Consider the following 23463-nt stretch of genomic DNA (forward strand, 5'->3'; position numbering starts at 1 on the left):
GTTATAAGTACTGGGAGGTGAGAGTAGGTGTTGTTATAAGTACTGGGAGGTGAGAGTAGGTGTTGTTATAAGTACTGGGAGGTGAGAGTAGGTGTTGTTATAAGTACTGGGAGGTGAGGGTAGGTGTTGTTATAAGTACTGGGAGGTGAGAGTAGGTGTTGTTATAAGTACTGGGAGGTGAGAGTAGGTGTTGTTATAAGTACTGATGCATCGAGCGCTCCACCTCCTCAGCAATACATCCCCCAGTTCAAAACCCTTGTAAAGGGAATGGACACCCTCCTTGTTCAGCTCATGACTCATTGATTTCTTTTCGTTTTGCACAATCACATCTGTAAACTGCTCCACTGTGTATTAGGTAATATAATTATGTTGTAATGTTAAAAGTTGCACATGAATGCTCTTTCATAGCATATCATCGCCAAACCAAACAAACTCACCAGCTCGTAGATCAGCTAGGTTTGGTAGGGAGGGTAGTCAGGGTACTAGGTGACAGGTCAAGTATTTACGGTTTTAAGTGATTAAATGTCTGAAAATACACATTAACATTAATCCAAGTGCCGTCAAACATCTATGAAGCCATCTATGAAATCTCTGAAACATGTCCCTGCTTCCTCTCATCATCACCTGCTTCATCTCTCTCTTAGCTAGGGGGTAAAATATTATTTTAAATAATAATACAAGGGATCATTCAAAATATCACAATACTGTATATAGCAACATGATAATAAAAAATTATTTTAATCAAAAGTAGAAGTGTTCCAGAAAACTTGTGACTGTTTCAGTGTTTTGCTTTCATTAGCAGCAGGCTACAGTGGCATCACTAGCCTCCCCATGTTTAATTTCAGCGCTTCAACATTCTAATGAAAACCACCGGACGTATAAAACACAGATAAAAGATCAAATATCAAAGTGCTTGTGTATCGCGCAATGTGCATTATTGTAAACAACGCACAGGCGCTATACTATCTCACATTTCGGTCTATCGATTCTGCCATCTTGCGTTTCCTCTCGGTGTGTGTGTGTGTGTGTGTGTGTGTGTGTGTGTGTGTGCGTGCACACGTTGAAAACCGTCAGTGTAAATTTAACCCGAATGAAGTATTCCTTTAACCGATCAAAACCGGGAAAGCATCCGTGTCATTTCAGATTTCTGCGTTGGCTAATCAAAAATAGCAGATGTACAAGCTCGCAGTGCGGCACCAAGTGACTGCTACTTTGTTATACAGACTACGGTGTGTGTGTGTGTGTGTGTGTGTGTGTGTGTGTGTGTGTGTGTGTGTGTGTGTGTGTGCGTGCACCCTACCTCGTCCCACTCGGAGGTGAACGAGGGACTCTTCTCCAGCCTCTTCTTGCCTCCGGCGCTGCAGTTGGACACCGACTCGCTGCGGCTGCCCAGGCCGCCGTGCAGCTCCTCCTCGCTAGGGGGCGACACCAGAAGGTCAGAGTCCGACTTGGACAGGCTGCGGGCCAGCTTCAGGTCGCCCGGGTGGGGGGGCCTCGCCATCCTCTCCCCCCCGCCGCCGACAACCTTGTTGACGGTGGCGTAGATGGCCTTGGGGTCGCAGTCCGTGAGGATGGCGGCCATGCTGGGCCTGCTGGCCGCTGGTGGTACTGCGGCCGCGACCGGCTGTTTGACTTTGGCAGCTCCTTTTGGCTCGGGTGACGATGACGACGATGGTGGCAGCGTTGGCAGGGGTGGCAGGGGGCCCTGGCTGGACGCTGGCGCTGGCACTGGTGTGACACTCCCTCCTCCTCCTCCTCCTCCTCCAGGCACTCTGAAGGGCTCCTCGCCTCGACAGTCGAACACGGGTGAAGATCCGTGCAGCAGGCCTGTGAACACCTCCGGGACACCTGCCTGGTCCTGATCCTGGTTCGACGGGGAGTTGTCTAGACAGAGAGAGGAGAGAGAGAGAGATGAGGAGGGAGAGTGACACACAGAGAAAGAGAGAGAGAGTTTTGCGAGAGGAGGGCTGGGAGATGAACTCGGACTGAAGGGCAGGACTGTGCAGCAGTGGCTAATAAGAACCCACCCACGCAAAAGACACAGGGAACAGAACTGTGATTGTTTCCTAGTGGGTGTGTGTGTGTGTGTGTGAGAGAGAGAGAGAGAGAGAGAGAGAGAGAGAGAGAGAGACTGACTGACCAGAGGGCAGGGAGACACGTGGAAAGAGCAGGCTAGAGAGAGAAAGAGAGAGCGTGCGTACGGAGGAGAAAGGCGGACCTTGGCCGTTCCAAAACAGACCCGGTAGAATTCCAGAATTCCACATACAGCCAACAGCTTGCAACCATCTGACAGAGTTGCGTATGTGCTCTGTAACGCGGCCGTGACGCTGCTGCACGTGTGTGCTCTGGATCTCATCGCTTTAAACGTCGGAACGTTATTTTGTGTGAGGGCCAGATTCCTGTCAAGGACACCGGAGCACCCCAGAGAGAGAGAGAGAGAGAGAGAGAGAGAGAGAGAGAGAGAGAGAGAGAGAGAGAGAGAGAGAGAGAGAGAGGAGAGGGAGAGGGAGAGAGAGAGCGGGAGAGAGGGAGAGAGAGAGAGAGAGAGGGAGAGGGAGAGGGAGAGGGAGAGGGAGAGAGAGAGCGGGAGAGAGAGAGAGAGAGAGAGAGAGAAACAGGATATGAGGAGACAGAGATATTTACTGGACAACACGCACACAATACAAGAAAACTACAAAGGGAAGAAAAAAATATTTCGACAAGAGGAAGTTAAACTCACATTCCTTCAGTTCTTCTGCAATGAAAACAATCCTTAGTTTACTGAGAGCGAAGTGCTGCTGCTGCTGGAACCAATCTGATCTGGTGGTCCCAGCAGGCCTGCTCCGTCAGCCCTCCCTGCCCCCCTGTCCCCCTCCCCATCCCCTATGGAATGAGTGGCGAGTGCCACCCAGGCCTTCTGTTCCACTGTCACATCTCCCACAGGCTCAGAGCAGAGCAGGGCAGACGCGTCTAGCCTTTGTTTTTTTCCTCGCCTAAAAACACCCTAGAAACGTATCTGACCAGGGGGGGTATATAGTGTACTAGGGCACCGCTAGTAATTCCCTCCACCAAATCTCTTCGCTGAAAATAGCAGATGTACAAGCTCACGCTGTGTCACAGATCGTCTATTTTCCCTGAATGTTGACCCCCCCCCCCCCCCAACCACCAGAACAGGCTTTAAAGTTTAAAGGGGTAGTCCACCCCCAAAATGACTGTTTCCCCCCCATCATTTAATCACCCCACGAAGCCTTGAATTCATTGAGATTGGATTAGTTCCTTATTCCAATATAAATGTTATATACATTACAGACTACTACTGTCCAGGTTATAAGGGGATGTTTGAAATATAGTTTTGCTCTTGTTAAGCTTGGCAAAAACAAAAACAAAAGAAAAAAAACAATCATCATGAATTCAAGGAGTGAGAGAGATTAATGATAGGAAAAATAACAAAAAAATATATATATATTGTTTTGGGGGGTGAACTACCCCTTTGAGACCAAAACACAGACTCACCGATTTGTGCTTGGTTCTGTCGTGGGTTTTCGTCTGAAGCAGAGCGACACACTATTACAGTATGTACCAACGTTCTTACTATACAGACTGTCTGCTAAGTCTACCAACGTTCTAGCTGCTAATGGCAGCTCCCAGAGAGACGGGAATTTGCATCACTTGATCCATTCTGTAACAGGATACTCCACCACAATCCTGATAATTAGTCTACACGTGCGTGTGCGCGCGTGTGTGTGTGTGGGCGTGTGTGTGTGTGTGTGGGCGAGCGCTGTCCCCCTGCCAGGGTGACAGGGTCACGGTGTTCGGTGACAGAGAATCTGGGACAGTGACATCACAGCAGACAACCTGGTGACCTGTTGCACTGGAATGCAGTCGATTTGTCCTTCAAGGAACAGAAGCTTCGACCAGCCAGTCTTCTTCACACACCAGAGAATAAATGAAAATAGCAGCCTGCGCTAGATTGAAATCGTGTGTGTGTGTTCTAGGTACTGTGGCATAGTGTTTTAAGTAGTGTGTGTGTGTGTGTGTGTGTGCGCACGCGCGCGCGTGCGTGCGTGCGTGCTCTAGGTACTGTGGCATAGTGTTTTAAGTAGTGTGTGTGCGTGTGTGAGTGTGTGTGTGTGTGTGCTCTAGCTACTGTGGCATAGTGTTTTAAGTAGTGTGTGTGTGTGTGTGTGTGTGTGTGTGTGTGTGTGTGTGTGTGTGCGCTAGGTACTGTGGTGTAGTGTTTTAAGTAGTGTGTGTGCGTGTGTGTGTGTGTGTGTGTGTGTGTGTGTGTGCTCTAGCTACTGTGGCATAGTGTTTTAAGTAGTGTGTGTGTGTGTGTGTGTGTGTGTGTGTGTGTGTGTGTGTGTGTGTGTGTGTGTGTGTGTGTGTGTGTGTGTGTGTGTGCTAGGTACTGTGGTGTAGTGTTTTAAGGGGTAATTTGCAGTAACACAGTGAATGAACCAACGCCCTGTTTCCCCTCCACCAGACACAAACATTACAATTAGGAAAAGAATTGTGTGTGTTTGTATTACACTTGCGAGCACCACCAAATGTCCAAAAGTATAGTATACTGTAGTTTGAGAAATAGACATTGTGAGGAACCATCTTCCTGCTGGTTCCCACAAGATTTGTTTATGGTTAGAAATGATGTTTAGAGATACTGTACCTTCACCAATAGGAAAAGTTTCAGGTTGGGACTAGGTTTAGGATTAGACATTTAGAAGTTAGATTTAGGGATTAGAGATAGAGTTATGCCCAATGTATTATTGTGCACACACAATGCCATAAAGAATCATAAATGACATGCATACAATTGCCCTGTGTGTGTGTGTGTGTGTGCGTGCGTGCGTGCGTGCGTGCGTGCGTGCGTGCGTGCGTGCGTGCGTGCGTGCGTGCGTGCGTGCGTGCGTTCCACCCTGTCCTTGGCAGCTGGTAAGCGTCAACGCCCCAGTGAGCCAATCAGATCGCTTTCCAACAATCACACACAATGTGTACCTCGTTAACCTTCTCTGAGCAAACACATCCATCGAAACGTCACCATCAAAAGCCAGTTATAACCCGGCCTTGATACATATCTTAATTACGTCACCATCAAAAGCCAGTTATAACCCGGCCTTGATACATATCTTAATAACGTCACCATCAACATCAGTATATATACCTCCGAGCATACGCACAGTCGCACCAGCACGACCACAATACTTCCGTGCTCTGCTTGCGCAAGTAATAATAATAATAATATAATAGACTCTCACTCTCTAAGATCTTGTTGAACCACCACCATCTACCATTTCACAACACTGATGTCACCTGCTAGCAGTTTGAGTGATGTCATCAGGTATACTTCATAATGATGACATCATGTCCTTTAAAATAAAATGTCAACTAAACAAAATGTCATTCAGCAACTTTCAGCAATATATTTGTTGTACTACTTCTAAAGCTACTTATCAACAACGTTGAACACACCATCAGTGGTGTAGCTGAACACACTGCCTGCTGTGTAGCTGAACACACTGTCTGCTGTGTAGCTGAACACACTGTCTACTGTGTAGCTGAACACACTGTCTGCCTGTGTAGCTGAACACACTGTCTGCTGTGTAGCTGAACACACTGTCTGCCTGTGTAGCTGAACACACTGTCTGCCTGTGTAGCTGAACACACTGTCTGCTGTGTAGCTGAACACACTGCCTGCTGTGTAGCTGAACACACTGTCTGCTGTGTAGCTGAACAGACTGCCTGCTGTGTAGCTGAACACACTGTCTGCTGTGTAGCTGAACACACTGTCTGCTGTGTAGCTGAACACACTGTCTGCTGTGTAGCTGAACACACTGTCTGCCTGTGTAGCTGAACACACTGTCTGCTGTGTAGCTGAACACACTGTCTGCTGTGTAGCTGAACAGACTGTCTGCTGTGTAGCTGAACACACTGTCTGCTGTGTAGCTGAACACACTGTCTGCTGTGTAGCTGAACACACTGTCTGCTGTGTAGCTGAACACACTGTCTGCTGTGTAGCTGAACACACTGTCTGCCGTGTACTGTAGCTGAACACACTGTCTGCTGTGTAGCTGAACACACTGCCTGCTGTGTAGCTGAACACACTGTCTGCCTGTGTAGCTGAACACACTGTCTGCCTGTGTAGCTGAACACACTGTCTGCCTGTGTAGCTGAACAGACTGTCTGCCTGTGTAGCTGAACACACTGTCTGCTGTGTAGCTGAACAGACTGTCTGCCTGTGTAGCTGAACACACTGTCTGCTGTGTAGCTGAACACACTGTCTGCTGTGTAGCTGAACACACTGTCTGCCTGTGTAGCTGAACACACTGTCTGCTGTGTAGCTGAACACACTGTCTGCTGTGTAGCTGAACACACTGTCTGCTGTGTAGCTGAACACACTGCCTGCTGTGTAGCTGAACACACTGTCTGCCTGTGTAGCTGAACACACTGTCTGCTGTGTAGCTGAACACACTGCCTTCTGCGTAGCTGAACACACGTCTGCTGTGTAGCTGAACACACTGCCTTCTGCGTAGCTGAACACACTGCCTTCTGCGTAGCTGAACACACTGTCTGCTGTGTAGCTGAACACACTGTCTACTGTGTAGCTGAACACACTGTCTGCTGTGTAGCTGAACACACTGTCTGCTGTGTAGCTGAACACACTGTCTGCTGTGTAGCTGAACACACTGCCTGCTGTGTAGCTGAACACACTGTCTGCTGTGTAGCTGAACACACTGTCTGCTGTGTAGCTGAACACACTGTCTGCTGTGTAGCTGAACACACTGTCTGCTGTGTAGCTGAACACACTGTCTGCTGTGTAGCTGAACACACTGTCTGCTGTGTAGCTGAACACACTGTCTGCTGTGTAGCTGAACACACTGTCTGCCTGTGTAGCTGAACACACTGTCTGCCTGTGTAGCTGAACACACTGTCTGCTGTGTAGCTGAACACACTGTCTGCTGTGTAGCTGAACACACTGTCTGCTGTGTAGCTGAACACACTGCCTTCTGCGTAGCTGAACACACGTCTGCTGTGTAGCTGAACACACTGCCTTCTGCGTAGCTGAACACACTGCCTTCTGCGTAGCTGAACATACGTCTGCTGTGTAGCTGAACACACTGCCTTCTGATTAGCTGAACACACTGTCTTGGTGGAGGATTAGCAGAACTGTGATTTTGCTGGTGATCAATTTGCTGATTCGTCGGCTTCCTACAGTAGATTGGCCAAACCCAACTCATCATCTTTGTGGGACATTTGTGCCACTGAACCAATAATAAATAGTGAAAACATCAACACTTTTACAGTGTAATACTTAAACTACGGTGTGAGAAATGATCTGCTGGACACTGCATCTGAAGGGAGGAACTAGGATATTGGACCATGCTGCTGTTGCAGTGGAGCACAAGGTGTACTACTTTGAAGGGATCTATTCTAACAATACGGGTCATATTGATGTCCACATTTTCAACACAGTGTCTTTACACTGGAAGAAGTTGACCCGGATGACACCTGGAAGAGGAGAAAGTCACCTTGAGTCTACTTATAAGTGGTCTGGCCTCACAGCTGGGCTGATAGGAGACATTGTCTACATCTTGGACGGGTATCCTTACAGGCTTTATGCATTTGATGTCGACACCAACATATGTTTCAAACCAAATCATACTGGGACTGTTCCAGAGGGGAGGTCCAACCACTCGGCTTGTGTCTTGGGGAAGTTCATGTATATCCATGGAGGAGTGACCGAGACTAGATACACAAATGAAACCTACAGGTTGGACACCACCACAATGGTCTGGACTTTAATTAACAATACAGGCACTACACCACCCGTTTCATCAAATCACTCTGCCACCATAATTGGGACAAAGATGTATGTATTTGGAGGGCACCGGGACAACAACATCAGAGTGTTTGACACTGAGACCAACTCATGGCTAGGCACACCTGCTGCACAACTACTTCCAGAAGGACGCTGGTGTCATTCAGCCTTTACCTACAATGGAGAGCTGTACATACATAATGGTCGCAACTGGGACGTGACCTTCAGTGATATGTGGAAATTCAATCCAGAGACCTTCGCCTGGAAGAAGGTTGAGCCCAAGAGGGAAGGTCCAGCTCTAATGTATAATATGTGCTGTTGCATGGTGGGAGATCGTGTCATCCTCTTTGGGGGATTCAAAGATTACTTCACACACAATCATGACATGTACATCCTAGACATGAGTCCTAGCCTGAATATATTATGCAAGCTAGCAGTCCTTCAGTACGGTCTGGACCAGTCAGAGCTCCCACACGACATCAGGTGGGACCTGGCAGCAATGACTACCAACAGCAAAACATTTCAACAAACAATCCACTAAAAACAAAAAAGCTAAACGAATAAAAAAAGGACTCGCTGGCACAGATTTATAAACCAAAGATGACTTGAGCACAGTCCACAATGCTCTTCTGTATTTTAAATGGAAGCCTTAATAAGAAGCCTTCTGGTTTGGTACCTGCACTACATTATCACCTCTGTCTTCTGACTGTTCAGTAATAATAACAATAATAATAATAAAACTTTGTTTGTATAGCACCTTTCATGACATGCAGCTCAAAGTGCTTTACAGCGCAATGGAAAAAATAAAAAAGCAAGGCATAAACATTAAAAAAAACAAGAGCAGTAATGCAATACAGTAGGCAGAGATGCACATGCCTGCTGAGCTACTGCAACCACATAATTGAAATTGAGAGAAAGAAGCCCAAGTGTGTGTGTGTGTGTGTGTGTGTGTGTGTGTGTGTGTGTGTGTGTTTATGATGAATATGGAAAGGAAGTACCAATTAGCATACAGTATGAACACTAAACATTGCCTGTGCAGCAACAGTGAAGGACCTGCTAATGTCTTACGCAGCAGCTTTTCTGGCTGGGTGACATCACTAGCGAGGCACTGGGGGGGACATGTGTGTTTAATCTGGCCCTGTGTGAGCTGAAGGTTTTACCACTGATGTCATGTTCAATTCTCGCTCACAGTGTGTTGTACAGTATGACCCAACACAGCAGAACACATGCACTGTGTTCTGCTCACAGTGTGTTGTACAGTATGACCCAACACAGCAGAACACATGCACTGTGTTCTGCCCACAGTGTGTTGTACAGTATGACCCAACACAGCAGAACACATGCACTGTGTTCTGCTCACAGTGTGTTGTACAGTATGACCCAACACAGCAGAACACATGCACTGTGTACCGCACTGCACTGTCTGCAGGAAATGCTCCTTCTTATCAACAAAGCAATGTCACTGAGGAAGGCCACTGGAACTCTGAATTTAGTCGCCGTTGGGCAGAAACCTTGTGTGTCAAAAACTGCGTTTCAAAATTTGATTCATTTGTTCAATATTTATTTAAGAAAAAAACACCCCACACACATACATTTAACTTTCACTTTATTGTTTTCATTTTTAGTTTTCAAAATCTAAAAGCTGTGAGCTTGAAGATTGTCTGTATTTGAAAATACACCATGCCACCCAATATAATATTACTGTCACAATATTAGGTAGCTGTATTTGATGGTCAGACCCAGAAGCACCCCCAGACCAACCTGCCTCCTCAACTACAGTATGGAGGGGGGGAAATAAATAAATAAATAAGAAAACTGCTGGGAAATGCCGTAAATCATGACAAGGAAAACAACAAATCTGTGGACATAAAGCAGCATTTGTGACAGATGACCAATGTGGTGCTGACCATGCATGGGTGCTTATCTCAGTCCCCACTCATAGTGAAAAGATCTACAAGCTCCGCTATAACATACAATATCTTTAACCCAGTAAAACCAGGAAAGCATTGTTGTCATTTTACATTTTGTAGTGTGCAAACTGTGCATGTCACAATATTTCGAAAATAGCATATGTTTTTTCCGCAAAGGCATTCCTACAAAGGCATTTGTAGAATGCCAGCAGTGCTTCCGTATGGAGACACAAAAATAACTTGTGTCTTCATCGCATTATTGGCTTAGGAATGCGACAAAAAAACTAAAAAATAACATCCATGAATTCAAGTCTCCATGGGGTGAGTAATTGGTTAAAAAAAGATTCAAAATATAAGCATAAGTTAAAGGATCACACACTATTGGCACATCCACTAGCATGAAAACAACTTAATTCAGAACGGTTTCTAACCAAATGACTTTCTCCACATCTGCTTGCCAAGGAACGTCAGTCAGTCAGCCTTCACTGAAGCATGCTAATCCTGGTGCCAGGAATGCCAGTCACTCTGGCCCCGTGGCAGAGAGCTGATCCATGCCAGCCAACCTCACTCTGAAAGCCCAGACACAGATATCACCCTGCATCCAACCTCACTCTGAAAGCCCAGACACAGATCTCACCCTGCATCCAACCTCACTCTGAAAGCCCAGACACAGATCTCACCCTGCATCCAACCTCACTCTGAAAGCCCAGACACAGATCTCACCCTGCATCCAACCTCACTCTGAAAGCCCAGACACAGATCTCACCCTGCATCCAACCTCACTCTGAAAGCCCAGACACAGATATCACCCTGCATCCAACCTCACTCTGAAAACCCAGACACAGATCTCACCCTGCATCCAACCTCACTCTGAAAGCCCAGACACAGATCTCACCCTGCATCCAACCTCACTCTGAAAACCCAGACACAGATCTCACCCTGCATCCAACCTCACTCTGAAAACCCAGACACAGATCTCACCCTGCATCCAACCCCACACTGAAAGCCCAGACACAGACCTCACTCTGAAATTCAAGTGTTAATTTTGGGACACTTGGGATTTGATGAACACTTGGGATTTTGATGAACACGTGGGACCTTCGTCAATTATATAGCACTGACGAAGGTCACAGGACCGAAACGTTTACTAATTTTAACTCAATATAAGCACAAAGCACTATATTAGCATCTACAAATAAAATGAATTATATTTCCTTAAGTCTCAGTCTAAGGAGTCTTCCTTCATTTTTCATGCAGTGAGCAAGTGTTTTTCTGCCAGCTCCAGCCATCAAAAAGTGTAACTCCCTATATCCTAAACGCCATTAAAGAGCACTGCTCCACTGTTCTATATCCTAAACACCATTAAAGAGCACTGCTCCACTGTTCTATATCCTAAACGCCATTAAAGAGCACTGCTCCACTGTTCTATATCCTAAACGCCATTAAAGAGCACTGCTCCACTGTTCTATATCCTAAACACCATTAAAGAGCACTGCTCCACTGTTCTATATCCTAAACACCATTAAAGAGCACTGCTCCACTGTTCTATATCCTAAACGCCATTAAAGAGCACTGCTCCACTGTTCTATATCCTAAACACCATTAAAGAGCACTGCTCCACTGTTCTATATCCTAAACGCCATTAAAGAGCACTGCTCCACTGTTCTATATCCTAAACACCATTAAAGAGCACTGCTCCACTGTTCTATATCCTAAACGCCATTAAAGAGCACTGCTCCACTGTTCTATATCCTAAACACCATTAAAGAGCACTGCTCCACTGTTCTATATCCTAAACACCATTAAAGAGCACTGCTCCACTGTTCTATATCCTAAAGGCCATTAAAGAGCACTGCTCCACTGTTCTATATCCTAAACGCCATTAAAGAGCACTGCTCCACTGTTCTATATCCTAAACACCATTAAAGAGCACTGCTCCACTGTTCTTCTGAAAATATATCTTTACGGCTCCTAGTATTGAAGTTTTCTTGAATAGTATTGTATGTCTTTATATGTCTTGATGAATTGAATACACAGGACCACGATGGAAGGGGCATTCAGAATGTGTGATAATGGGAATGAAAACATAGGAAGAGGAGGGCTGAGGGCGGACCAAAATCCTGTTTATTATACGTTATATTGGCCGGCGCCCCCAGAGGTAAACTCAAAGGAAAACAAACATCAGAGTGTGCCTTTTATTTTTTGCCGATGGTTTCCCAGAATGAGTTGTTAACCCATGAAAACGGGGAAAAGCCTCTGTCATTTTAGATTTTATCGTTGGCTATTCAAAAAAAGCAGATGCACAAGCCTGCATACTTCTGAACATTTGAAGGGATCCATCTAGTGTGACAACTTCTGATTTAGAAGGCACTGGTGGAATGGGCCTCAGGTCAATGTGCTGACAGAACAGAAGCAGTAAATGAAGCTCACTGACCTCCAGGGGGTCGGGGGGGTCCGAGGCGTGCGGCCGGGGGTCCGGGGGGCTGCAGGGTGTCCTTCGTCTTGCCTGGAGGTCTGAGGTCGTTGGGTTTGCGCTGCTGCAGAGCGGAGCACATACACGGCCGTCAATCACAGACCCAACCCCCTGACTGACTGTACGCCACGCTGACAGCCAATCACATTAGAGTCTGCCCAGTCCCTTACTCAGCCCATTAGTCATGCTTGTGATGATGTAATACACTGGTTCTCCACCTGTGGGCCGGGGCCCACTGGGGGGGTCGCCAAGTGCCCCCACCCAGAAATAAAAAACTACAAACTACAAAGTAACTAGTAACTAAAGTTTTCAAATAATTCTAGTGGAGTAGAACGTACAATATTTGTCTCTGAGATGTAGTAAAAATAAATTTAAATTGGAAATACTCCAGTAAAGTAAAAATACCTAAACATTATTTATGCTAGTACAGTACTTGATTACATGTACGTACTTTGTTATTTTACACCACTGTAAGTATGTCCATAGTACATATGAGGTAGGACACTGTTGGAAGACTGGACTGTGGAATTCATAGTACATACCTGAGGTAGGACACTGTTGGAAGACTGGACTGTGGAGTTCTCATCTAGGGAAACACAGAACATACAGGACACATTAACCACATGAACCCTAGCGCCCCTATTCGGGGGCAAACATTCTGCGAAAGCAGCCGATCGACAAGCTCACAACGCAACACATTGTGAGCTTGTAGGTCTCCTATTGTCGTCGAAGACATTTGGTGGTGTAGAAATAAAGGAAAAAGGAGTGGACCAAGTATGGAGCCCTGAGGAGACCCCGGTCAACTAATGTTGATTTTGATGTTGCCGCCGAGCAGAAACATAGTATATCCAGGTTTCAGATGTAACTACATTACAAAAGAGTGTTGCACAAAAATAGAGAAAATAGCAGATCTACAAGCATGCAACACCTCTCGATGCGAGATTACAAAAAAAAAACTGCTTTGAACATACAAGGTTTCGACCCGACTGTGACGTTATGGGGTTTAAGTGGTTAACGAGCACATCTTCCCTCTCAACCTAAGTGTTCATTGAAATGTGCATTTCAATGGTTACTGGTTAATGACCACATCTTCCCTCTCAGTTGGTCAATTAATCATGGTGTCATCATCATCAGACAGCGTTATGATTGTCAGGACAGACATTATGCTAAGCTAATGGGGAAGTTATAAATTATACATGATGATATGAATTTAGATTAATATACTCATGTCCTTTTCCATGTTCATCATTAAACATTAATGATGGCCCAGGCAATGAAGAACAAAGCCAACCTCCGTTATTTTTTATGTCCTCTTCCCGACAGAGAGGCAACCGTATACCACCCGGGATTGAAAATGTACCCCATGTGGGAAACCACTCGTCTACCACTCAGCCCAAGGGGGGAATTTGGCTATATTTTACTTGAGTAGGGGACGACTGGTTCCCAAACAGTAGGTCGGTCCCATTTGTGGATCAAGACCAAATAAAAATGTAATTCCCTAGATTTAAAAATATATATTTCAAAAGATTTATATATATATGTGGACGTCTCTATTTTTAAAGCTCATCCTCCATAGCTTCTATAAAAGCCGGAGCAATGCTTACATCAGTGATTAAACCCCCAACCCTTCAGCCAGGCATCATTTATAATGGCTTTACATCAACAGTCAGGGATCTAATGGTCTGCTAATTTAATCCTCTCTAATCCAATAGCACGCAGTGTCATTCACCCGCCATGGTTAAGTATCCAATAGCACGCAAGTGTCATTCACCCACCATAGTTAAGTATCCAATAGCACGCAGTGTCATCTGGTTAAGGGCCTGTCTGCAATACATACAGCTAGAGATGCTCACGACTGGAACATCCTATTAGAGCACTGGCTCTCTCAGGGAACTTTGAGGGGGATCCAGATCCCCTACCTAAATTATAGTTTGTAACCAAATGGACCCTCACGGCTCTGTAACTCTCAATTGCAAAACAATGACTGTGACACACATTGCCAAACGATTTGAATGATTGGAAATATTATAACCTAGACTGAGGTTTGGGCAGATACGCGCCGCGGCACTTACACCTATGAATGATATTATAATGATATTATAATGATATTATAATGATATTATAATGATATTATAACCTAGACTGAGGTTTGGGCAGATACGCGCCGCGGCACTTACACCTATGAATTATATTATAATGATATTATAACCTAGACTGAGGTTTGGGCAGATACGCGCTGCGGCACTTACACCTATGTTGCACCGCCGAGCCGACTGATATGCCCAATTATGGAGATCTCTGTATCTGTCTGTCCTTGTCCCTTTTATGCCCATATATGGAGATAGCCTGGAATATCACAGCATAGATGTTAGCCTGGAATCTCTGTTTGGAACCTGCATAAAAAATGCCTCTCGTGATAAACCTTCCCTACATTTGCATACTGGGCATACTGGTATATTGGTTCCCCACACCTTAGAGGACAGCAACATCCAATCACAAGTTCCAACCGAGCGGGGCCAGACCAGTCTATGGACTTTTGTAATGTTTGTTTAGAGCACTTTAAATAGACAATACCAGGCGCCCCTCACTTCACACGAGTGTGTGTGTGTGTGTTTCTTTCTTTCTGTCAGATTTGTCTGGTTTCCAGGCTAATATTGAGGTCCCTGATGTCTTCAGTATACGCCCATATGTGGGCGAGGCCCCTTATGCCAGTTTTAATAAACTTTATTGAGTTAAAGGATGCAGTCCATTTCCTAGCAGTGAGTTGGGTAAGTAAAGTGCTGTACATAACATGGTACCTTTGTGGTTCTTGGACTCATGGCTGGATGACAACGATGATGACGGTACTTTGGTCTGGGTGTGGGCAGAGAGCAGCAGCTCGTACGTGTGGTCTTCCTCCTCCTCTTCCTCAGCTGGCTCCCCTCGCTCATCAATGCAGCTGTTAGTATACAGAACCTGGCGGGGGAGGGGAGTAGAAGGGGAGGGGAGTAGAAGGGGAGGGGAGTAGACGGGGAGGGGAGTAGAGGGGGATACATGAGGGAGTAGAAAGAGGAAAAGGGTTGAATGAGTCATCTTGGCTCTATGTCCCAACTCCACTACACCCTCTAATGGTAGGGATCCGGTAGTGCGTCAAGTGTATAGTAGTTGTACAAATGATCCCACATTCAGCAAAAGGGGAAGACAGCATGCGATTGTAGAGCATTGGAGACATAACCATCATGAGTGGCATCATGACCTCTCACCTCTGAGCTGACCTCTTCATCGTGACCTGTACCAGGATGGGAGGGGTGACCCAGGCGCTCTCTCTGTGAAATCAGGACATATACAGTAGGATAGATCATTAATATCATATTTATTTCATTTTTATTTGACACAATATTACACAATTAGTGACTGTTAACGGTCACTGGAGCCTTTCCGCTATTGGCCGTACGAGGTTTGAATTCAGTGTTCTGCAAGACAGACGCACAGCGGGGGATTCAAACCCCTCAACTCTGTGGATGTGGGCAAGTACTTTACTCTGCACCAACAAAGCATTGCAATGTTTTGCCAATTTTTGGGGGTGGAATTATTTTGCCTATGATTCCATGTTTCCACAAAACAGGGACAACAGGGTGAAAATGGTTAAATCCTGCTCAGTGGAGCAGATGAGGACTGTGACACAGAGGACACCATCGCCCTCTAGTGGGTGCTGACAGAATGCAACCATTCTAAAGGCTCCCTCCAAGTGTGTCACTGGGTTTCCATCAACAAGTTGAATGAAAAATAAAATAAAAACAAATCTTGATTCCCCCCCCCCCCCCCCCAAAAACGGGATTTTGGGGCTACCGAAATAATGGGGACGGAAACACTTGCTGTATAGGTTTTCAGGTAGAGTGGTAGACGATTTGGCACGGTTATAAGTTAATATTTGGATTATAATTAGTAGCACACTATAAGTAGGGCTACAGGTATAGAATAGGTCGGTTTTAATACATACATTGCCAAGTCAAACCAAACACGTTTCTGAAAACATACTGTATATGTATTGGGCGTGGCCCTGAGCCAGATTCCCCCCCCCCTGCTATATCATGGCAAGGACCCCCAACATTATGTATTTGGCCGTCGACCCCCAACTCAAAATATTATATTCCAGGGATCACCAGAAGTCAAATATTTGAGTTACTGTAAACTGTAAAAAGAATCTAAGATTTGCACAATTTTTGAACAGCTAAAGTATAAAATAATGGTTAAAAGTGGTTCAAATCTAAAATGTCATGGGTGCTTTCCTGGACTTAATGGGTTACATAAGCAACTGACCTTCCCAGCTTCACTGTCCGGTCGTCCACTGTCTCGGTCAGAAGACTTCCCACTGGCCAGACTGTCCAGAGACTGGCAGGACGTGGCTTCAAACAGGGCCTCATAGGGGCTCTCCTCCTCGGGGCCTGGGGCCAGTCCAGAGATCAGCTCACTCACCCTCTCCATGTCACCTGCACATACATACATTGAGACAGTTTGTTCACAACCTTCTTAGGGCGTGATCACCAAGAAGAATCAAATGTGAACTGGGGACCCAGAGTATTTCTAAATTGCAGTATTGATACTTTATTGTCTCCACCAGGCCGAAGGCATGGGGAGAGAGTATGTTTTGCACTCCGTCCGTGTCCAGGCCGAAGGCATGGGGAGAGAGTATGTTTTGCACTCCGTCCGTGTGTGTGTGTGTCCGTCCATCCGTCCTTCCGTCCGTCCGTTACCAGCTAATCTCCGGCACCGTTAACCCGGTCGATGCCAAACTTTGCACACACACTCCCTGGATGCCAACGATGAACCTCTGCCCCGCATTTTCCACAACGGCCTGTTATAGCGCCACCATGAGGCAGCTTTTCACATTGTTTACCTAAAACTGCACCGATCTGCATGAAACGTTGCATGCACACTCCCTAGAGGCCAAGGACAAACCTTTGACCTGCATTTTCCACATCTGCCTTTTATAGCGCCTCCAGGAGGCCGAATTTTGTAAAACACATTTTTGGATATTACTCCTCCAGATTCTGTCCAAAAATCGTTACACAGTATCTCTATGGTCATGTGCTCAAGTCGGATCTGTCCGATATTTCATATTCCATCCTAATTGGCTATAATTGGCTTTCACAGTTTGCAAGATTGCCCCGTTTTGAACAAAAGCCTCAAATCATGAACGCAGCATGCAATTTACGTCAAATCTTTCACACATTTTCTTACTAGGCTGAGGAATATATCCCACCCTTTTCACATTGGCCTGTTATAGCGCCACCAACAGGTTGAGTTTTGCAAAACACATTTTTGGAACAAAATGCCTCAAATCATCCAATTGCCATCAAAGGCAAACATATTACTTATTTATATTACTCCTAAACATTTTGCCAAACATCTCACACAGTCCTATCCTCCTGGTGGAGACCTGTGCCCAGAAGGGCACTTTTTCTAGTTATTACTTTTTCCACCATTGGCCCTAAGCAGGGCAAGTAGAAATGTAGATGGGGCAAGTAGATTGGACCGAATCCATAAAAAACAAAAACATTAGACCCTGAGGTGGAGGTGGTCTCCCTGCCCTTCTATTGAGACATTTCATAATAAGACACTTGGAAGTGTCTTGTTTATCCCATTTTGGGCGGGAACCCCTTTTGGTGTTAGCATCATGTTTTGCTTTAGTTATTGAAAAATAGCAGATCTACAAGCTCATAGCGCGCCACCGAGTGGCGCACTACGAGCTTGTAGATCTGCTATTTTTGAAAAATCGAAGAACGACTGACATAGAAACATAGCTTTTTCAGAAAACTGTCTGAATGTAGAAGACATTTTTAGAATCTGATCTCAGGTCAAAATGGGTTATGTGTGAACCAGGGATTATCACAACTATACAGATACAGTATATAACAGCACAACTGTATCGATGCACTGCATTATATGTACAACATGCTCTGTCCGGAATGCCTGCTGGACTATTAGTTACAGCCCACCACTTGTGGTCATGTGGTACATTGATTACCTTTTATGGTTATTACAGTCTGTGGGTCACATGGTAATGTTTTTACCTTTTTTACGTGGGCTGGGACTCTCCTGGGGTGGGGGGAGGGGTGGAGGGGGCAGGTCCATGTCAGGAGGCTTTCCTGTCACACACACACAAGACACACACACACACACACAGCCAAACACCAGATCATATCTCAAGTCAAGAAGTGCAGATAACAGTTATCGCTACTCTCAACTGTGTGTGTGTGTGTGTGTGTGTGTGTGTGTGTGTGTGTGTGTGTGTGTGTGTGTGTGTGTGTGTGTGTGTGTGTGTGTGTGTGTGTGTGTGTGTGTGTGTGTGTGTGTGTGTGTGTGTGTGTGTGTGTGTGTGTGTGTGTGTGCACGCAAGAGTGTGCACACTGTAGCCTACTTGTGCAGGCCAAATGTCTCCACCGGTATAGTGACATTTGACAAATGGACTTTATGAGTACAAGTTTAGTCCTTACAAGAGATTTTTTGAAAGGACTTACAACTACTCGAAGATTCAGGTTCAGTATTAGACACCCTAGAGGTCAGGTTTAGTTAGGGGTTAGAGTTATAGCCGATGATGTACACTTAGCTGTGTAGTCGGTGATGCACACCGGAAATAGCACAACTACAAGCTCACTGTGTGTCGTGTGTGTGTGTGTGTGTGTGTGTGTGTGTGTGTGTGTGTGTGTGTGTGTGTGTGTGTGTGTGTGTGTGTGTGGGGTTGTACCTTGGATCAGACCAGCTATCTGCCTGCTCTTTTGGGATGGCATGTCTTTGACAGTGTCCAGCGCTGTCAGCCCTTTGTAATCCAACATGTTCACATCCACACCTGGTGGGGGAGGAAAGAACAGCATGACGGCAACGACACAACCTCATCTCAACCTTTATCTCGTTTCAATGACCTCCAGTCGGCTATGCATTAGACCACGGCTCCCCAGTTTGACACATTTTAATCTCTGGGACCCCAGTCCTCAGGGTTCATTTAACTCTGAGAGTAACCGGCCTTTAAAAGGTCCATTTGGACACCTGGTGGTCCCCAGACCAGCGAAGCCAGAATTTAAATCTTTGTGGGCGGGCACGAGTCCAGCTGCGGGGAGAGGTCCCTGACCACTGGCCAAACAACAGTCCAGCTGCGGGGAGAGGTCCCTGACCACTGGCCAAACAACAGTCCAGCTGTGGGGAGAGGTCCCTGACCACTGGCCAAACAACAGTCCAGCTGTGGGGAGAGGTCCCTGACCACTGGCCAAACAACAGTCCAGCTGTGGGGAGAGGTCCCTGACCACTGGCCAAACAACAGTCCAGCTGCGGGGAGAGGTCCCTGACCACTGGCCAAACAACAGTCCAGCTGCGGGGAGAGGTCCCTGACCACTGGCCAAACAACAGTCCAGCTGCGGGGAGAGGTCCCTGACCACTGGCCAAACAACAGTCCAGCTGCGGGGAGAGGTCCCTGACCACTGGCCAAACAACAGTCCAGCTGCGGGGAGAGGTCCCTGACCACTGGCCAAACAACAGTCCAGCTGTGGGGAGAGGTCCCTGACCACTGGCCAAACAACAGTCCAGCTGTGGGGAGAGGTCCCTGACCACTGGCCAAACAACAGTCCAGCTGTGGGGAGAGGTCCCTGACCACTGGCCAAACAACAGTCCAGCTGTGGGGAGAGGTCCCTGACCACTGGCCAAACAACAGTCCAGCTGCGGGGAGAGGTCCCTGACCACTGGCCAAACAACAGTCCAGCTGTGGGGAGAGGTCCCTGACCACTGGCCAAACAACAGTGAAGGATGACCCCAGCTGATGCTCAGACCATCCTGCCATCAAGCAGGGAGGATTTCAACTCGTTGGAACTTTTTTAAGTAGCAAGTAGCAAAGCATCTTTGATGTTCATTACACAAACCATTGTTTTAGCAATAATAAAAAAAAAACACACACACACACTAGTCAGCGCACGGTTCATCTATCTTCTAATGCGCGTCACAAAGTTTTGGTCCACCAGCGAGGCGAACCGCTCTGCCCGTTTCGTGGGAAGAGAACAGCAGTAGTTACTAGTTGGGCAAAAAACTGTTACAACGACGGAGGCACGCCATCTCTGGTGGACTTGAGCAACGAGACACCGCCGATCGAGTCGCCTTGCCAAGCGTTGCAGAGTCCGCTAGAGCCGACTCAGCGCCGTTCGAGTTATGTACCAATATGGAAAGAACCGTAAATTATCGCACCCGCTATCTACAGGTAGGCAATGTCGGTACTTTCGATGGTTGGTGCTGTTCCTCCTCCTCTGGGCTCTCCTCTTCAGAGTTGGTGCTGTGCCTCCTCCTCTGGGCTCTCCTCTTCAGAGTTGGTGCTGTGCCTCCTCCTCTGGGCTCTCCTCTTCAGAGTTGGTGCTGTGCCTCCTCCTCTGGGCTCTCCTCTTCAGAGTTGGTGCTGTGCCTCCTCCTCTGGGCTCTCCTCTTCAGAGTTGGTGCTGTGCCTCCTCCTCTGGGCTCTCCTCTTCAGAGTTGGTGCTGTGCCTCCTCCTCTGGGCTCTCCTCTTCAGAGTTGGTGCTGTGCCTCCTCCTCTGGGCTCTCCTCTTCAGAGTTGGTGCTGTGCCTCCTCCTCTGGGCTCTCCTCCTCAGAGCTGGAGGGAACAGACAGTCCCAGGACCTCCAGCACCTTGGCAGGCAGCTCCTTACAGGTGAGCAGCTGCAGGTAGATGGCCTCGGCTCCACACAGCACAGCCTGCAGGTCAAGCCTCATGGTCAGCTCGTTGACGTGCTTCAGGATGCCGTTGACGTCGTGCTCCGATCCGATCAGCTCCCCCCGCTGGGACTCCAGGATGGAGCAGGCCACCAGCAGGTGGAAGTTCTCACAGGGAAGGCGGGTCCACAGGACCTCCCACAGGGTCAGGACGTCCTCGAAGGAGAACTCCCTCTTGAACCAGATCAGCAGCCAGCGGAAACAGAAGCACAGGTGTCCGCTGTCCCGGGAGTCCAGGTAGTCGCACAGCTCCGGATCCAGGGTCTTCAGCAGGGCGCTGAGCTGCAGGAGCTGCCGCTTCATGGCCTCCTGGGACTCTTCAAAGTTGTCACGCACGAGCTCCACGAAGCCCACCAGGCACCAGAAGGACTCCACCTCGTTCTGAGTGACGGACAGGATGGGCGCGAGGAGGTCGCTCATTCCCTGCACATAGCCAAGGTCAAAGTTGTACATGCAGTAGGTCATCAGGACGTCATGGAGGAGGGTCAGTGCCGGGTTGTTGTTCCCGGAGAAGAAGGCCGTGTGTCTGTCGGTCCTGTTGACGTCTCTCTCAACGAGGCTTCGGTACCCTCTGAGGACAGAGTTCCTCGCCTCCTGCTCCTCGCTGACTGACGTCCACTGCGCCTTCATCCGGAAGTACTCGTCCGTCTTGACCCTCAGAATGTCCTTCCTCTGCTTGGCGGTGCTGTCCCATGGATAGAAGCCCAGGAGAAACGGCCACACGTCCTTCCTCAGGTCCGGCGCCACGCCCCCTTGGAACACCCGCTCTCGAATCCGCTCCGGGTTCTGCACACAACCATCTGCGTCCAAAAGCTCCTCCCACTGACCCATCGGTTTCCCCCGTGTCACCTCCGGTCTGGGACCGAGCGCCGCCCCGCGATCAATGAGTTCAAAACGAGGCTCGTCGTCATCGTCGGCTGAGGAGTGCACGTCGGGGGCCCAGGTACGAGAGCGGCCGGAGGACGAGGGAGGACGAAGGGCCCCCCGAAAGAAATTGGTGACTTTGGAGAATCCGCCAAAGGTGGTGGTGTAGGGGTCTTGGATAAACCTCGAAACGAGATCAGAGCTTCCGCCATCGTCGTCAAAGAGCTGCAGCTCGTCGAACGACCGAGAGAGTGCGTCCGAGTCGAGGGGGTACGCAAGGAAGACCCTCCCGTCGAGCGGCGAGGGAGACAGGACTATGTAGCGCTGCAGCGCTCTGAGCAGCTCCCTGGTACCACCTCTGTGGAAGTGCAGCGCAGGGAGCGGCTGGCCCCCCCTGCTGGTCAACACCAGGAAGTTCCTCCCCATGGTGAACCGCGACCTCCGAAGGGAGTACAGCTGGGAGACGGGCAGTGAGAACGACCACTCCCCCGGGGTCGTTTTGACCGGCAAACACTCTCGATCTGTCCTCACCGTGCTGCTGATGACCGCCCAGTCCGGTTCATAGCCAGGGTCGAAGGCGTCATCCTTCTCCCTTCCTTCTCTGTACTTTTCCGTTGCGTAGAAGACAGCGTGGGCACCTGGACCTGCGTCCTCCTCTAGGGGGCTCCACTCTAAAGCCGCGCCCCCGTCCCGATCCACGATGCGGATGGAACCAGGGATGTTGGCGTCCTGGGTGTTCCTCTTGGGGTTGGTGTGGAGGTAAACACCCTCCTTCTCAAAGATCAGCTTAGGGAAATCTACCTTTTGTTCCATTGTGGTTTGACTGGTTTCCTATCTGTCACTCTGTCAACTACCTTGTTACGCTGTGGCTCGGCAAGTCTTCGTGTCGCGACACAAACGTCTTTGTATGCACGTTCAGGAAAAGCAAGAAGAACCTTCCTTTTTATCTTATATATACTCTCATATAATATTCAATGAAACTATTTTGTATAATAGAAGTCAATGGAGCTCTGAAATCTTGCCCAAATTTGGAGTCATAAGTAGGAGAGAGGAACGTTAATCTTTATTGATACGGATGGCGTTACTTCTACTGCTTATCAATATCATATTGTTTTCTATTATTCTGTGAAAGGACGAGACAACAATAAATTCTTAAGGGAAATACATTTATTTTTATTTCTTAATTTGAATGGAGTGGGCGAATGTGAAATATATTATCACCTACTGTATCAAGTGACACTGAATAAATCATTTGTTTCAGTAATAAATAAATATTTGGTTATCACACCGTTGTGGCTTTAAGAATCACACAAGAGGCCGCATCTTCGATGATGTCATTGATGATGTTATTGTCATTGGCCAATCAGATGTCCAAATGAACACGTCACAAGCGTTGTTATATTTTTGGACTACACGTTGATGTGATATTGATACTGTGTTCAACTGAATGAAAACGTTATTGGACGATAGAACGTATGTGCACCAGATATTAAATAAACCGTGTCGACACATGGCGTTCCTTCACGGAACCACTAGACTCTGTAGGAATAGTAATAAGCTCAAAATGTATCGAGCTCTGGGTCTCGATGAATGAAAACGACCGACGTCATCGATGCTGTCAGTCGTCTATGACAGAATCTATGACAAGTGACTCCAAATTTGGGCACGGTTGTCAGACTTCCTGCGACCAGCCACTAC

The 23463-nt window shown here is 47.4% G+C and overlaps 2 protein-coding genes across 7 annotated transcripts in view; both read right to left on the reverse strand.

Moving 5' to 3' along the window:
* Positions 1–23463, reverse strand: part of LOC306942510 (ankyrin repeat and SAM domain-containing protein 1A) — a gene marked incomplete at its 3' end in the record, with an annotated part of 115021 nt that overhangs the window by 47071 nt on the left and 44487 nt on the right. For all 6 annotated transcript variants that reach the window (XM_079528441.1, XM_079528443.1, XM_079528442.1 and 3 more), the window contains 8 exons: positions 18903–19004; positions 18229–18303; positions 16475–16644; positions 15418–15480; positions 14974–15130; positions 12718–12761; positions 12137–12239; positions 1301–1884 (listed from right to left, as the gene is read on the reverse strand). In XM_079528441.1, the coding sequence (XP_079384567.1) occupies positions 1301–1884; positions 12137–12239; positions 12718–12761; positions 14974–15130; positions 15418–15480; positions 16475–16644; positions 18229–18303; positions 18903–19004 (1298 nt within the window). The remainder of the gene's footprint in view (positions 1–1300; positions 1885–12136; positions 12240–12717; positions 12762–14973; positions 15131–15417; positions 15481–16474; positions 16645–18228; positions 18304–18902; positions 19005–23463) is intronic.
* LOC306942917 (TBC1 domain family member 17-like) lies at positions 20737–22578 on the reverse strand (the record flags this gene model as incomplete). The annotated part of the gene is made up of 1 exon (XM_079529098.1): positions 20737–22578. One exon carries the CDS (start codon positions 22576–22578, stop codon positions 20737–20739), a length of 1842 nt encoding a protein of 613 aa, XP_079385224.1.

This window comes from Electrona antarctica, assembly GCF_951216825.1.
Source record: "Electrona antarctica genome assembly, chromosome: 2".
NCBI lineage: Eukaryota > Metazoa > Chordata > Actinopteri > Myctophiformes > Myctophidae > Electrona > Electrona antarctica.